The 14,286-nt window shown below is 39.9% G+C and overlaps 2 protein-coding genes across 4 annotated transcripts in view; both read left to right on the top strand.

Annotated features, from left to right (window-relative positions):
* Window positions 1-14,286, top strand: part of SYN2 (synapsin II) — a 131,366-nt gene that overhangs the window by 41,392 nt on the left and 75,688 nt on the right. For both annotated transcript variants that reach the window (XR_015741645.1, XM_026724304.2), the window contains exons 2-3: window positions 11,438-11,495; window positions 13,902-13,993. Coding sequence is in view for 1 of the 2 variants with exons in the window: in XM_026724304.2 (XP_026580089.2) it covers window positions 11,438-11,495; window positions 13,902-13,993 (150 nt within the window). In the remaining variant the exon portion in view is untranslated. The remainder of the gene's footprint in view (window positions 1-11,437; window positions 11,496-13,901; window positions 13,994-14,286) is intronic.
* Window positions 1-14,286, top strand: part of CNBP (CCHC-type zinc finger nucleic acid binding protein) — a 549,700-nt gene that overhangs the window by 520,871 nt on the left and 14,543 nt on the right. The gene's annotated exons all lie outside the window — the stretch shown is intronic.

The following is a 14,286-nucleotide window of genomic DNA, read 5'->3' as shown; positions in this document are numbered from 1 at the left end:
TGGTATGAGGGCCGTTCACAGGTGGGGGTTGTGCTTACAGCCCAACATCGTGCAGGACGTTTGGCATTTGCTAGAGAACACCAAGATTGGCAAATTCACCACTGGTGCCCTGTGCTCTTCACAAATGAAAGCAGGTTCACACTGAGCACATGTGACAGACGTGACAGGGTCTGGAGACGCCGTGGAGAACGTTCTGCTGCCTGCAACATCCTCCGGCATGACCGGTTTGGCAGTGGGTCAGTAATGGTGTGGGGTGGCATTTCTTTAGGGGGCCGCACAGCACTCCATGTGCTCGCCAGAGGTAGCCTGACTGCCATTAGGTACCGAGATGAGATCCTCAGACCCCTTGTGAGACCATATGCTGGTGCAGTTGGCCCTGGGTTCCTCCTAATGCAAGACAATGCTGGACCTCATGTGGCTGGAGTGTGTCAGCAGTTCCTGCAAGAGGAAGGCATTGATGCTATGGACTGGCCCGCCCGTTCCCCAGACCTGAATCTAATTGTGCACATCTGGGACATCATGTCTTGCTCCATCCATCAACGCCATGTTGCACCACAGACTGTCCAGGAGTTGGGGGATGCTTTAGTCTAGGTGTGGGAGGAGATCCCTCAGGAGACCATCCGCCACCTCATCAGGAGCATGCCCAGGTGTTGTAGGGAGGTCATACAGGCACGTGGAGGCCACACACACTACTGAGCCTCATTTTGACTTGTTTTCAGGACATTACATCAAAGTTGGATCAGCCTGTAGTATTTTTTTCCACTTTAATTTTGAGTGTAACTCCAAATCCAGACCCCCATGGGCTGCTAAATTTGATTTCCATTGATAATTTTTGTGTGATTTTGTTGCCGGCACATTCAACTATGTAATGAACAAAGTATTTAATAAGAATATTTCATTCATTCAGATCTAGGATGTCTTTTTTTGTGTTTCCTTTATTTTTTTGAGCAGTGTATTTTTAATCGCTCTAATTTAAATCCTCTTTTTTGTTATATTTATATCTATTGTTTAACTATATTTTGCTATCTGTAAGCTAATTTGACTGTGTTTACAAAAGAAAGTAGAGCTCAATATTTATAATAAATAAGCAAAGTGCTTTAAAAGAAATAAAATATACTCATCTAATCTGGTTCCTGGAGGGCAAGCAGAAAAGCTACCCTTTCCAGTTATTGTCATCATTATATTTATAATCATACTTATCATTCAGGATTTCTCAATGCCAGCATTCTGGAAAAACTGCAGGAATGCAATACTGAACAACAGTGTCTGTTTTTGTTCTTTCCCAGAATGGATGAATACTAATTAATGTGAATTTACTCTATGAAAATTATGAATTAATTTTATGTTTTAATAATATGACCATGGAAATTTATTTTATTGATGGGGCATAGGAAAAAAATAGAACAAGGATGGTTATCTCAATAATAAAGCACAGATTTTGAATGTAAAAAAAATTCACTGCCTAATGTATCCAGAAGCAGGTAATAAAATCTCACTTCTGAATTTTCAGAGCACAGCTACTAATCATTTATTATACGCAATAGCAAAAATGGCTTGGTGTCCATTTCTTTTTACACAAGAGGCAGCAGAAACCATGCCAGCATTTCAGGTTGTGCTCTACAAATACCACAGGTACAACTCTAACAACAACAACAAAAATAGCTTTCTTCTGAATTTTCATTAGGAAATGAAACATCCCAAGCAAGAAGAAAAGCTTTATAATATTTAGTAATCATTATACTACAGAAACATATATCTTAATCAGGGGTGGGATTCCACCGATGTTACTACCGGTTCGGTGACTACATTCTGCGTGCACATGTAAAAACCCTTCAGCTCTGCCACCCGGACAGCTGAAAAGCACTGCACGCAACATTTGAAAAGCAACTTTTCCCCTGCTTTTTAAACCTCTGCTGTGCTGTGCAAAGCAGCTGAGGTTGAAAAAGCAGGAAATAAAGGACAGGCGGGTGGGCTAAACAGCAGCAAACACAGAACTGGTTTGGTGTCTGCTGCTCTTCAGAGCTACCAGTTCTATAGAACCGGGCAGAACCGGTAGCATCTCACCCCGATCTTAATTCTTAACAAAGTATGAATTTTATTTTTATGAAATTCTAAGAGTAGGGATCATGTTTCTATCTTATTTAAACCATCACCACTTTTATATATTCTTTCTTTTAGAACTTTCTACCACTCACTGAACATATACAATAACAACAAATTCAACTTTGAAACTGTTTGAAAAATAGCAGAAAGCAACAAGAAATTGTGGTATCTAGGATACTTGGAACCTATATAATAGGTACAGAGAAATAGTGTGATATTCTAAGAAAGAGGAATTATTGCTGATAATTTGATGAGTAATATTTAGTAAAGAGAACATATTTAAAAATATATTTCCTTGTAGGGTTTATGCTTTCTCTGAAGGGAGAAATTCAGAAAAGATTTGGAATAGTAGTGGTAGCTCCATAATACCTTTGTTGTTTAGTTCGTTAAATGTGAAATGATTAGTTATTGTAATCACTTTTAAATATGGTTTCCTACACAAGAGAGGCTTACTTTCAGCATTAAGTTTAACAAGTCCTTTGTTGTAATTCATTAATAAAATCTTGTAGTACTGGCAAATTACCAAAAATCAAGACAGGTAGCAGATAATTCTGTTCCTTATAAGATCATTATTACACTTTATTATGTCTTAACATTGTCTTTAGATTGTTGCAGAAGAAATTGTGTGTGTGTGTGTGTGTGTGTGTGTGTGTGTTTCTGCCAGAGAACTTACTGTAATAGTAATAATAAGGGACTCCAGTTATTTGTAGGAAATAAATGTACTCTAGTAAAATATATTCTTGTTGAAAAACTGTCATAATTCCATTTGTGGCTGTAGCTGCAAGCTTGAAGTAAACACTACTAATAAATTTTGTGCAGTTTTTTCTTTACAAGTTTTACTTAGTTTGTATAGAAGAATGCCAAATGTCGATAAAGTTTTAAAATAAATATTAAAATAGATATCTGTATATGTTTATATCTGTTTTTGTAATACAAATAATGCACCAGAAATCTAACCATGTCATAGAAAAGTTCTGATATATTTCATGTTTTCAGTACATTATGCTTCGTAGGCTTTGAAAATTGTTCAAAAGAAATGCTTGAACACAGCTTTTTCAGTTATTCATTAAAACAGCCTAGCTATTTTTAAATTCCCATTGCTCCAAGGATCCCTTCATTAAATTTGGAGTTAAATATTCCTAAATAAATCTTAAATATCTTCCACCAAAACAGGATTTGGAAGTATTTATCTATGCATATTATAAACTGTTCTATAAGTTAGGTATAAAAACAAAAATCAATTAATGCATATATTTTTCAGAAAAATAATTGAATCTTGTGCTCCATATAGAAAAATGTAGAGGATTAAATGTAGAGGATTCTTTTAAAAAAAGAAGAACATTTTGTATTTCCACATATTGATGACCAAGTGAACATAATGGCAGAGTCAAATGCACCATCAATTTGGAGTCTGTGCTCCAATTAGTGGCCTCAGTCCAACACCAACACAGTTAAATCTGGGAGGATGGTTCAGAAATGGAGGCAAGACTCAGATAACAACAACAGCTCTTTATTAGTGACTTCAGATCTGAGCGAGCTATCCTGGCTAGGCAGCCAATGAAAGCAATTTGAGTTTGCCGCTCTTGGCAGGGCCAATCGCGGCAGCCCGTTTATTAGCCAATCGCATCAGTCTGTGGTGACCAATCATGATCTGCTATTCGCGGGCCAATCAGAGTTGCAGGCTTTTGAGCCTGCTAGTCCGGAACACCCCTCCCCTCTCAGTTCCGTTTAAGGGGTGGAGCTATATAGTCTCGCAGGTAGGCAGGTCTTCGCACCTGTCTACCTGATTTACGCAATTCCAATTGTCCATGTTCAAATTCGGGTTCAGTTGGACTGTTTGCTGGATCTAGCAGGAACGGTGAACCGGTGCCATGGTTGGGGCTCTCTTCTGATGTCCCCGGGGTGATAGAGTCCTCAGCTTCGTTGCTACTGCTATGGCTCCCCAGGCTCGCTGAACCTGCTTGGCTGCTGCTTCTTGGTAAAGTGTTCGTCTGCCCAGGTTCAACCACAGCTGGTGAGTATTGCAAGCTAAGGTGTGGTGATCTCGGTGTTAGTTCAGAATAAACAGGTGTTGGTTCTATTTCCGGGCTCACTGCTTCCCCTCCCCCCCTGGTGTCAAGGCTGGGGTCAGGGATGGAAGTTGTGGTCAGTCTGGAGCGTAGCTGGTCAATATGGGGTTTCCACACTCTGCCATCAGTGGTGAGTAGACGGTAGGAGCGGGGACCCGTGACTTGAGTTACTTGAGCAGGAATCCAGAGGGGATCCCCAGTAAAATATTTTGCAAATACAAGGTCTCCTACCTTAAAGGCGCGATGCCTGCTGCTGGAACCCAGGGGCTTTTCCGGGGTGTAGGCAGGGTGCAAGCGGTCTAGAGGCGATCTGAGTTTCCTGGCCATCAGGAGTTCAGCTGGGCTCTTGTTAGTCGTGCTGTTAGGTGTGATGTGTTGAAGAAGCAGCATTCTAGTGACTTTATCGTGGATATTACCTTGTTCCATTTTCTGAACTGAACCATTCGTTTAGCCCTACCATTCGCCGCTGGTTGAGCCGGCAATGTGAGTGCGTGTCGGATGCCCCGTTCAGCTAGGTATTGTTCAAAGGCTAAGGCAGTAAATTGGGGCCCATTGTCAGAAACCAGGATATCAGGTAGGCCGTGTGTGGCAAAGAGTCTGTTCAATTTCTTGCCTCAGTAGTGGTTGTTTTCATTTTATTGACCTCGAGCCAGTTAGAATACGCATCTACAGTTATTAGGAAAGTGTGGCCTCTAGTAGGTCCCGCAAAGTCAATATGTGTCAGTGTGTGCTCCCTTCAAAATCCAAGAAAGAAATACCCAGACTCCATGGATCAGAGCAAAGTTATTCTTTTACTGGAAATTAAAGTGGAAGCTACAGATGGAATTCCGAATCTGAGAATTTGGCGCGCAGATCACATATACAAAGGAATGGAATTGTTCCCACTCCCCAAAGTCCAGAAGTCTCTTGCAATTAAAAGTTCTGAATATGATCATGTGGGCATCTTCAGGTGGTGATGAGGCCTCTGTCCGTTGACCTTGACATATTTTGATAAAACTTCACAGCTGCGCAAAAAGGGATAAAAGCTAGCAAGGAAATGGAAAGTTGAAAAGAAGAAATCATACACCCCCTCCTTTTGCTTACCCACAGTAAAGGAATGCAAAACACCTCCAGCTCTCTTCCCCCCACAATTACCCCTCCCCCTGTTGCTAATGACAGCCTAGCAGTTAAGATAGCAGTTAGGGTAGCCGAAGAGATCTTGAGGCTGACAATATGAATGCGTGACCAGGGACCCCGGGGTGTTTCCCATTCTGCTGGTGGAGCTTTTGGTGGGGCTGAGTGGTTTTCCTGGTATCTGTTACAAGAGGCGACCCAGGTTTCAATTTGTTTGTCCATTCCTGGCCACCAGGCGTAACTTCTTGCCAGCGCTTTCATACGCACGATGCCCGGGTGTCCATCGTGTAGCATTTGCAGGACTTTTTTTTGTAGTTTAGTTGGTATGACAACTCTGTCTCCCCATAAAACGCACCCTCTTTGTGAGAAAAGCTCTGTCTGTCTGTTTTTGAATGGCTTAAAGGTTTCCTTGGGGTCATATTCTGGCCATCCCCTCTCCACCCAGCCAAGAACTCGTGCCAAACAAGAGTCTCTTTTGGTTTCAAAGGTGATGTCCTGGGCCGTTAGTGGAGGTGAGGGAATTGTCTCGATTTGTAGTATTGGGAGCGTGGGAGCTGGGTCTTCCTGTGGCTCGGGTAGTGGCGAGCGGCTCAAGGCATCAGTGTGAGGAATAGATTTCCCCGGGTGATATTTTAGTTGATAGTCGTAGGCAGCTAGGAATTCAGACCATCACGTCATTCTGGGGGAGAGAATGTGTGGGGTAGGTTTGTCGCCCGCCAGAATGCCAAGTAATGGCTTATGATCCGTAATAATAGAAAATGGTCTCCCATATACATATTCATGAAACCTTTTAATCGCAGAGACAATAGCAAGGGCTTCCTTATCTAAGTGGCTATAGTTTCTTTCTGTTTTTGATAAGAGTTCTTGAAAAAAATTCAATTGGTGCCTCTGAGCCATTTGGTAGAATGTGGCTCAGGATGGCCCCCACCCCAAATGGTGAGGCATCACAAATAACAGTCAAGGGGAGTGTCTCGTTATATTGAATTAGCACTGCATCAGAGGTAAGGAGGTCTTTTACTTGCTGGAAGGCATGTTCCTCCCGACGTCCCCAAATCCAGGAGGCCCTTTTATTGAGTAGTCTATGAAGGGGCTCTGCAACAGTCGCCTTCTGGGGTAGGAAAATGTTATAAAAGTTAATAAGTCCCAGGAAGGCTTGGAGGTCAGTTTTGTTTTTAGGTCTTGGGGCATTTTTGATAGCTGCCAATTTCTTTTCTGTAGGGTGGATTCCTTGTTTGTCAAGAAGGTAGCCAAGAAACTCCACCCTTTCTGTGCATAGCTGGCACTTTTCCTTCTTAACCTTGAGGCCAGCATCTTTGAACCTTTGTAGGACTGTTCTGAGGTGTTTCTCTAATTGACTTTTTGTTGGGGCTGCTATTAGTACGTCATCAAAATAGGGCACGACCCCTTTTATACCTTGTAATAGTCTCTCCATCAGGCTTTGAAAGATGCCTGGGGCTACGCTTACTCCAAACTGGAGCCTGTTGCATTTGAATGCACCACAATGTGTGACTATAGTTTGGGCTTCTGCAGTCTCGTGATCCACTGGCAGCTGTTGATATGCTTCGGCCAGATCTAATTTTGCGAATATTCTGCCACCCCCAAGTGAATGCAGGAGATGCTGAACAACTGGTACTGGATAGGCGCTCTGCTGTAGCGCGTGATTGAGGGTGGCTTTGTAGTCACCACAGATTCTCAAGGACCCATCAGGCTTTATGGGGGTGACAATTGGTGTCTCCCATCGGACGTGGTAAATGGGCTCTAACATGCCTTGTGCAATTAATTTGTCCAGTTGCTCATCAATTTTGGGTTTGAGAGCAAAGGGAACTCGGTGTGGCTTTAGGCAAATGGGTGCAATGTCGGGGTGAAGATTAAATGAAATAGGGGACCCCTTGTACTTGCCTAAGTTTTCGCTGAACACTTCTTGGAAATCGTGGACGAGGGCTGTCTCCCAGTCATCGTCTTCAGTATGATGGATGCCAGCCATTCCGATTCCTAATGGCGCGAACCACTGAAGGCCCAATAGACTTGGCCGGTCTCTGTCTACGATGGTGAGTGGTAGAATTGCATTATGTCCCTTGAAAGAGACCTGGAAATGGCAGGTACCTGCGACTGGAATCCGGTTGCCTTGATAATCTTTCAGTATGAGTCTCTGACTGCTGAGGTCTTGGCGTCAGATGTTGGGAATCAGTTGCTTGAGCATCTTCCAGGATACCATGGATAGTGAGGACCCAGAGTCGACTTCCATGATGCACGGTTTATTTTCAATGGTGACCTTTACATGGATTTTTTTAGCATCAAGCGATGAAGCGTGGCCGATGGTGATGGTTTGATGAGCCTCTTCTCGTCTAGGTGTGCCGTTAAACCTTTGGGGTCTGCTGTACTGGTTCCACTGGTTGCTAGGGCGGTCCCTCTGTGTGGTCGAGTTGCCATCATTCCTTTTTGGGCTGCTCCCTCTCCATATGGGGCTGGAATTTCTTTTGTTTCTGCATACTTTTGCAATATGCCCTCGTTTTTTGCAAAAACGACACATGGCGTCTAAGAATCTGCATTTGGATCGAGGATGGTTTCCCCTGCATCTGGCGCATTGGTAGTTGGGTTTACGACCCCGCTGGTCTCGTTGCTCATGTTCTGACCGGAGTCTGTGGACTTCTTCCTCCTCGCTGTCTGAGGATGACTCGACATCTTCATGATGGGTGGTTGATGTGTATTTGTCTGAAGGTTTCCCAGCATCATTGGTGGGTTGGCGGTTGGTTCTGCTGGTTCGGCACATTCGTGCTGCTGATTTACGAGTGGCTTCAGCCGCGTTGGCATCTGCTATGGAATCTGCAAGCGAGATGTCTCCCTTGGCCATGATCTTGCTCTGGACAGTTGGATCTCTAAGGCCAAGGACGATTCGGTCTCTCATGGCTTCTTCGAGGTTGGCGAAGCCACATAAACCACCCAGGTTCCTCAGGTCTGCCACGAAATCCCCAACGCTCTCACCTTCACGCTGGTCCCTCTGATAGAACTCGTGTCTGCGAATGAGAGTTGGTACTGCTGGGGCATAATGGTTGCGCAGGATGGGAGCAAGGGTGTCCCAATCCATAGTTTTAACTTCAGCTAGTTTCGCTAAGGCTTTAGCCATCTTAAAAACGGCTGGTCCACAATGGGTTAGAAAAACGGCTCGTTTCTTGCTGGGCGTGGCATCTTTGAGGTTGTTGGACTCTAGGAACATTTGAAATCTGTCCATATATGAGTCCCAGTCCTCGCTAGCTGGATCGAATGGGGTGGGTGGTATAGCGCTGCTGGCCATGTTGCCGTCGTTGTGCTCTGTCAGCCACATGCTCCTTCAGCTAGCTCAGTTCTTGTAGACTTCGTCATCCCATCCTCGTCGCCAGAGTTAAATCTGGGAGGATGGTTCAAGAACGGAGGCAAGACTCAGATAACAACAACAGCTCTTTATTAGTGACTTCAGATCTGAGCGAGCTATCCCGGCCGCAGCAGCCCCTTATATAGGGCTGTCTGCGGCTAGGCAGCCAATGAAAGCGATTTGAGTTTGCCGCTCTTGGCAGGGCCAATCGCAGCAGCCCGTTTACTAGCCAATCGCATCAGTCTGCGGTGACCAATCACGATCTGCTATTCGTGGGCCAATCAGAGTTGCAGGCTTTCGAGCCTGCTAGTCCAGAACAAACACCACCCCACATTGAAATCCATTGACTTATTGGGCACCAATTTGCCTTCAGATTCTTGCATACAGGTAGCATTAAAGAAATTTATAGAAAGAAACTTTCTTTTTATTGAATTAAATTTTATATACTTCTGAACACTTCATTGAAAAGAAACATTGCTATTTGGTATTTAACTCTGAGTAAGTAAGTAGTTAGGCAGATGATAGGATGGATAAATAGATGATGTGATGTAATATATAACCTTTTCTCCCTTATTGAAAGTAGTGATGTTGTGACTTACTGGGAAAAGCGCATTTATGTCTTATTTATGAAACAAGGCCAGGCTATTCATATATCAGAATTTATTCTACCAGAGGTCCTTCATTCTGTTAAACCATTTAAAATTAATTAGAAGTTGCTGTTATTTGAAGATAACATGCTTTTACCATTGTTGATTTATCTTGCATAGTACTGTAGCAGTAAATAACATTTTCCTATTATGTATGTTTAATATTCCATCTTCTTCATGTTCATGTTCAATATGTTAGATAAATATATTTTAATATAGCTACAAATTACCCAAGACGCAATGCTGGGAATAATGAAGAACTGTACAATGAATGCACCACTTAACTTTGGAATCTCAGTAAATGAACATTTCAAAATTAGTAACATTTCAGTTGTCTAAATTTCTGAACTAAATATTGAGGGGTATGCATTCACACAATACCAAGAATGATTTTTAGTCCTAAAGGATGAAAAATATATATTTTTTTCATTTTAGCATTTAATTAATCTGGGTATAATTAACAGTTGAGATTCCATTTTGTTGTTAAAACTCAAATGAAATAATTTGGTTTTCTGTGTTAATGTTTAATTTAAAAATGAAATCATGTGAAACAAGATGCCAGAGATTACTTGATTGATTCAATCAGAAATAATATTGCTCTAAGAAGATTATTTAATCCTAATTGAATATAGTGCTTTGTAACTATCCATATTGCTCAGATTTTTAGAATGCTGCACGCTGCTGGCCAAAAATGGAATTCATATCTCCATGGGGGAAATATGCTTTTTGTCATATAGCCATAAAGTCAGATACTTCAATCTGCCACACAATTGATTTTTTAAAAATACTAGAATAGAACATTGGATGATGTCTATGAAATGGGACTGAATAAAAGTGCATCAGTTTGTTTTTTTCTTTCTTTCCCAGTGTGATAGTAACTATACTATCTTTTTTTTAAAAAATGAAGTTAAACATTGGTCCCCTTTTTTAAAATAGTTTGCTTTTGTTGATGGGATTGATCTGTTTCCCAATGAAAGAGGGAAAGCTCCTATATGCGTTACATAGATATAAGGCTGCACTTTTGAAATTATATTACTTTTTTGCATTTAAATTTTGAATTCTCAAAAAGGTAGCATGGGCTGTAAGAACTCACATTTTTTACACACATCATTAGATTTTTTTTCTAAAAGATAGTGTCAGATCTTTGAGGTAGGCCAGGCCAGGAAACAGTAGAACATCTACTTTATTAATATAGGCCAGGGGTCCCCAAACTTGGCAATTTTAAGTCTTGTGGACTTCAACTCCCAGAATTCTGGAAGTTAAAGTCCACAGGTCTTAAAGTTGAATAGTTTGGAGACCTCTGATATAGGCTATAAGAATAGAGTTTCCCCTTCCACTGTGTTTAAATACAGGAAGGTCAAAGCAGGTTAACCTTGACTTTCTCCTACATTTCTTCCTATCTCTCCAAGTGAAGCATATGTTTTTATAAGGGCTGCCTCATATTTATATCACTGATTTTCCTGTACAAATAAGAGTAGAAAGCAATATGTTATGCCAAGGTAGCAGACAAAACCAGGGGTGCAAAGGGCTCTAGAAAAAGGAAATTTGAGAAATCAAATATACTAGCCTTTGAGCTCCATTGCTTGACTATAAGTCCCTAATCTAAAATATTTTTAATCTTAATAATATTAACAGTCAAATTTTCACAACAGACAGATAGATAGAAATATGTTAAACTCATTCAATAAATTCAATGATTCAATTAAATAAAGTCATCATTTCACAGTTGTTGTTTAGTGACTATTCAAAGTTACAACAGACCCTTCCAAAAGCTAGTTACAACCAGATTCTGCAGGGCCAATAGTATTTTCAATGCTTGGCAACTGGTTCGTTTTTATGGTTGGTTGCAGCATTCTACAGTCATGTAGCAGTGGTTTTTGTTGGTTCCTGGCCTTTTTTTTTTTTTGCAAAAATGCTGATAAAAATGAACAACTCACTTAATAACTCCCACAAAATAACTTATAAAATCAAGGCAGTCCCATGGGTGCTTTGATTTATAACCATCATGACTTAACGATGAAATTTCTGGATTCCAATATAGTAGTAAGTCAAGAACTACATGTATTAAATAAATTGCTAAAAGACAGCTTTTTAATACAAATATGATTTTGCTCATTTACTTACAACTTATTTTAATGAGAATTTTTCTATTTCAGGACCAAATGTTTTCGTGGGAAAAATGTCCATGGAGAATACGACATCAAAGTTGAGCAGGTATTCAAAAAAGATTACTGTCATATTACTCACATAATTTTTCTTAGCGTTAAATATTATTTCAGAGTATTAAGAATGGAATAAGTTGGTATCATATAAAAATATTTTTGACCCAGTGTAAATAATAAAATTATATAATACAGTGAATAAAATATGAATTTGTTGAGATTTTGAGGCAGTAATAAAACGTTTTTAACAACACTTGACAGGGTTTTCTTTAACAATTGTTTTAAGGCTTCCTACTGTTCGTTTCTAAATGCAAAGTTACATTATTCTATTAAAGATATTGGTATTTATTACGGCAGTGAAACTTTTAATAAATTCATATGACTTACTGTCACTTCTACTGTAGATGATTCAGAGGATATTCATGAACTTGATGGGATTTTTTTTTACTTTGCAAGAAAAATTTTATTCTCAAACATGATTGCATTATAGCCCACATATGGACAAAACTGATGGGGAGTAAGTGATGGAATTGATCTTAGAAATGAACATGATTAGTTGGCCAGTGAGTTTTTATCACTTCTACTCACTCTTCCTATGAGACCAAATGGAAGTGTGTTCCTTCCCTGTTTTGATATAATTTGTTCAGGTAGATTAACTTGTAGGACAAGAGAAAGAAAGATAAACATTTGTATTCTTTTTAAAATTTTGTTCTTTCTTTAATTCAATAGTTTGTTTTTCATGTAAATAGGATCAAAATCATATTTCTGTCCCAACATCTAACAGCTTTTAACATAGGAGATAAAATTGTAGTCAACCCCTCCCTAATAATAGAAAAGCAACATAATATATTCTTTATTGTGCCTATAATTATCTCATTTCATTTGATTACTTTTGTTGCACGTATAATTTTTAATTAAAAGAATATGCCTAATGAATAAAAACTACATTACATTTACTTAGGAGTATAATATCATAATTGTATTTGCTTGGGGAAAAAATGAAGATAATTGTAATGACATGGTATATTGCCTTCAGTTTTTGCTGATTTCATGAAGTGAAGGATGTTGGATTTGCAATAGAAAGTGAATGGAGCAGATAGTTTAAGACATGTGAAAGAGAAATGTAACATAAGAATAGAAGATGCATGGAGAGAAGAGCTGAAGCTGCAGATCAGGGATTGTCATGCTAGCTGAATGCTCACAAAACTTGCAGATTGCTGGGGAAACAGCGAATGTGGAAATATCCAAATGTAGGATCAACAAAAGGACCAACTGGAACTACAGTATATGAATCCACCAGTGAACACTGCCAGGACCCATAGAAAAAAGCATTGAGTTCATGACATCTGTAACTGCTGGGGCCAGGCATGTCTATGGAAGTTGTTGCTAGGCTGGTAGCTACAGAAGCAAGAAGGAAGTTTCCATTATTGGCACTCCCCCTATATAAACAGACAAGCCTAGAATTAATTAGCTGTTGTGGAGTGAGTCAAATCATGCATGGCATCTTCTACCAGGAATAGGAGTAAATGTTCTACTGAAGATAGATGAATGTAAATATATTTAAGATTGCCTCTTTTAAAAAGGCAGAAATTATGAGGAGTGTAGATGAACTTTGGAAGGTAGTTTTAGAGGACATAACTATAAATGTTGGCTAAAGATTTTTTGACACTGCAGAAATTAGGAAAATGTGGACTGGAAGGGTAAGTTCATTAGAGTCATGCAGCATCCAGAAAGTATGTATGAATGAATGTATGAATATAAATGTGTGTGTGTGAATGAATGAATGAATGAATGAATGAATGAATGAATGAATGAATGAATGTCATTTCCGGGTGAGCGTTGGAGTTTGGCTGTAGAATTGTTCTCCCTGGAGCAAAAGAGTTGAAACAAGGACGTTTCAAGATGAAAAATGGGCAAGGGAAAAACTTCAGGGTGTGCCTTTGCCAGCATGGGATAAGTGACGTCAAAGGAGATCATTATAGACAGATGGTGGAAGGGAATTGCAGGCTCCAATTGCTCTGTTTTGAATGGCAGTTTTGCCTGTAGCAAATCTGCTCTCATCTACAACTTGATCATGAATGTACGGGAAGAACTACCAAGAGATTTGAATTTTTTAAAATTAGTGATGATAATAATTTTTATGACACCTTTGTTTGTAATATAAATATGTGAAAAATTTTCTTTCATACCTGGCAAGATCCCAGAAGTGTTTATTACTTATTGAAGGTATTTCCATTTATACATTGCTTCTATTTTTCATGTGAAAAAACAGTTCCAACATTATTCTGTTCTCTAAGTGTGTAACTTCTTCTATAAGCAAATACTCATAAAATAATATTTTTAAGCACACTTTGCTAGATACTATTTGTTTGTTCAAATTTTATATGTCCACAGAAGTTACATGTGGACTAGCAGCTTAAAACTAGTTTGTTTATTTATGTGTTTTTGAATCTTTCAGGCACAATTTTCAGAGGTCAGTTTGATAGCTCATGCTGATGGGAATTATTCTGTAAATGTGCAAGCTTTTCGAAATGGCACTAAAGTTGTCAAGTAAGTTATTTTACTTGTTTGACTTTCAGAATTAAGGTTAACATAAATAAATGCAAAACATGATCATGAATAACATCCTTTATTAGAAATAGAATCTGTTCAGGGTTCATCCACGTTTTACAGCCAAGGTACATCCAGGTCAATGGACGATGTAATTCAGGGATGAGCTTCAAACATTTTAGCAATGGGTTCTCTGCCCAGTTGCTGGGTGGGTGTGGCCATGGTGACCTAGTTGGTCTCCTGCACCATGGTGGGGGGGAGGCATTTTGCCCTCCCCAGGCTCCAGAGGCGTT

This window comes from Pseudonaja textilis, chromosome 2, assembly GCF_049901715.1.
Source record: "Pseudonaja textilis isolate UNSWEBS1 chromosome 2, rPseTex1.2, whole genome shotgun sequence".
Classification (NCBI taxonomy): Eukaryota; Metazoa; Chordata; class Lepidosauria; order Squamata; family Elapidae; genus Pseudonaja; species Pseudonaja textilis.
Note: the sequence above shows the minus strand (reverse complement) of the source record. Positions and strands in the feature narration are given on the sequence as shown.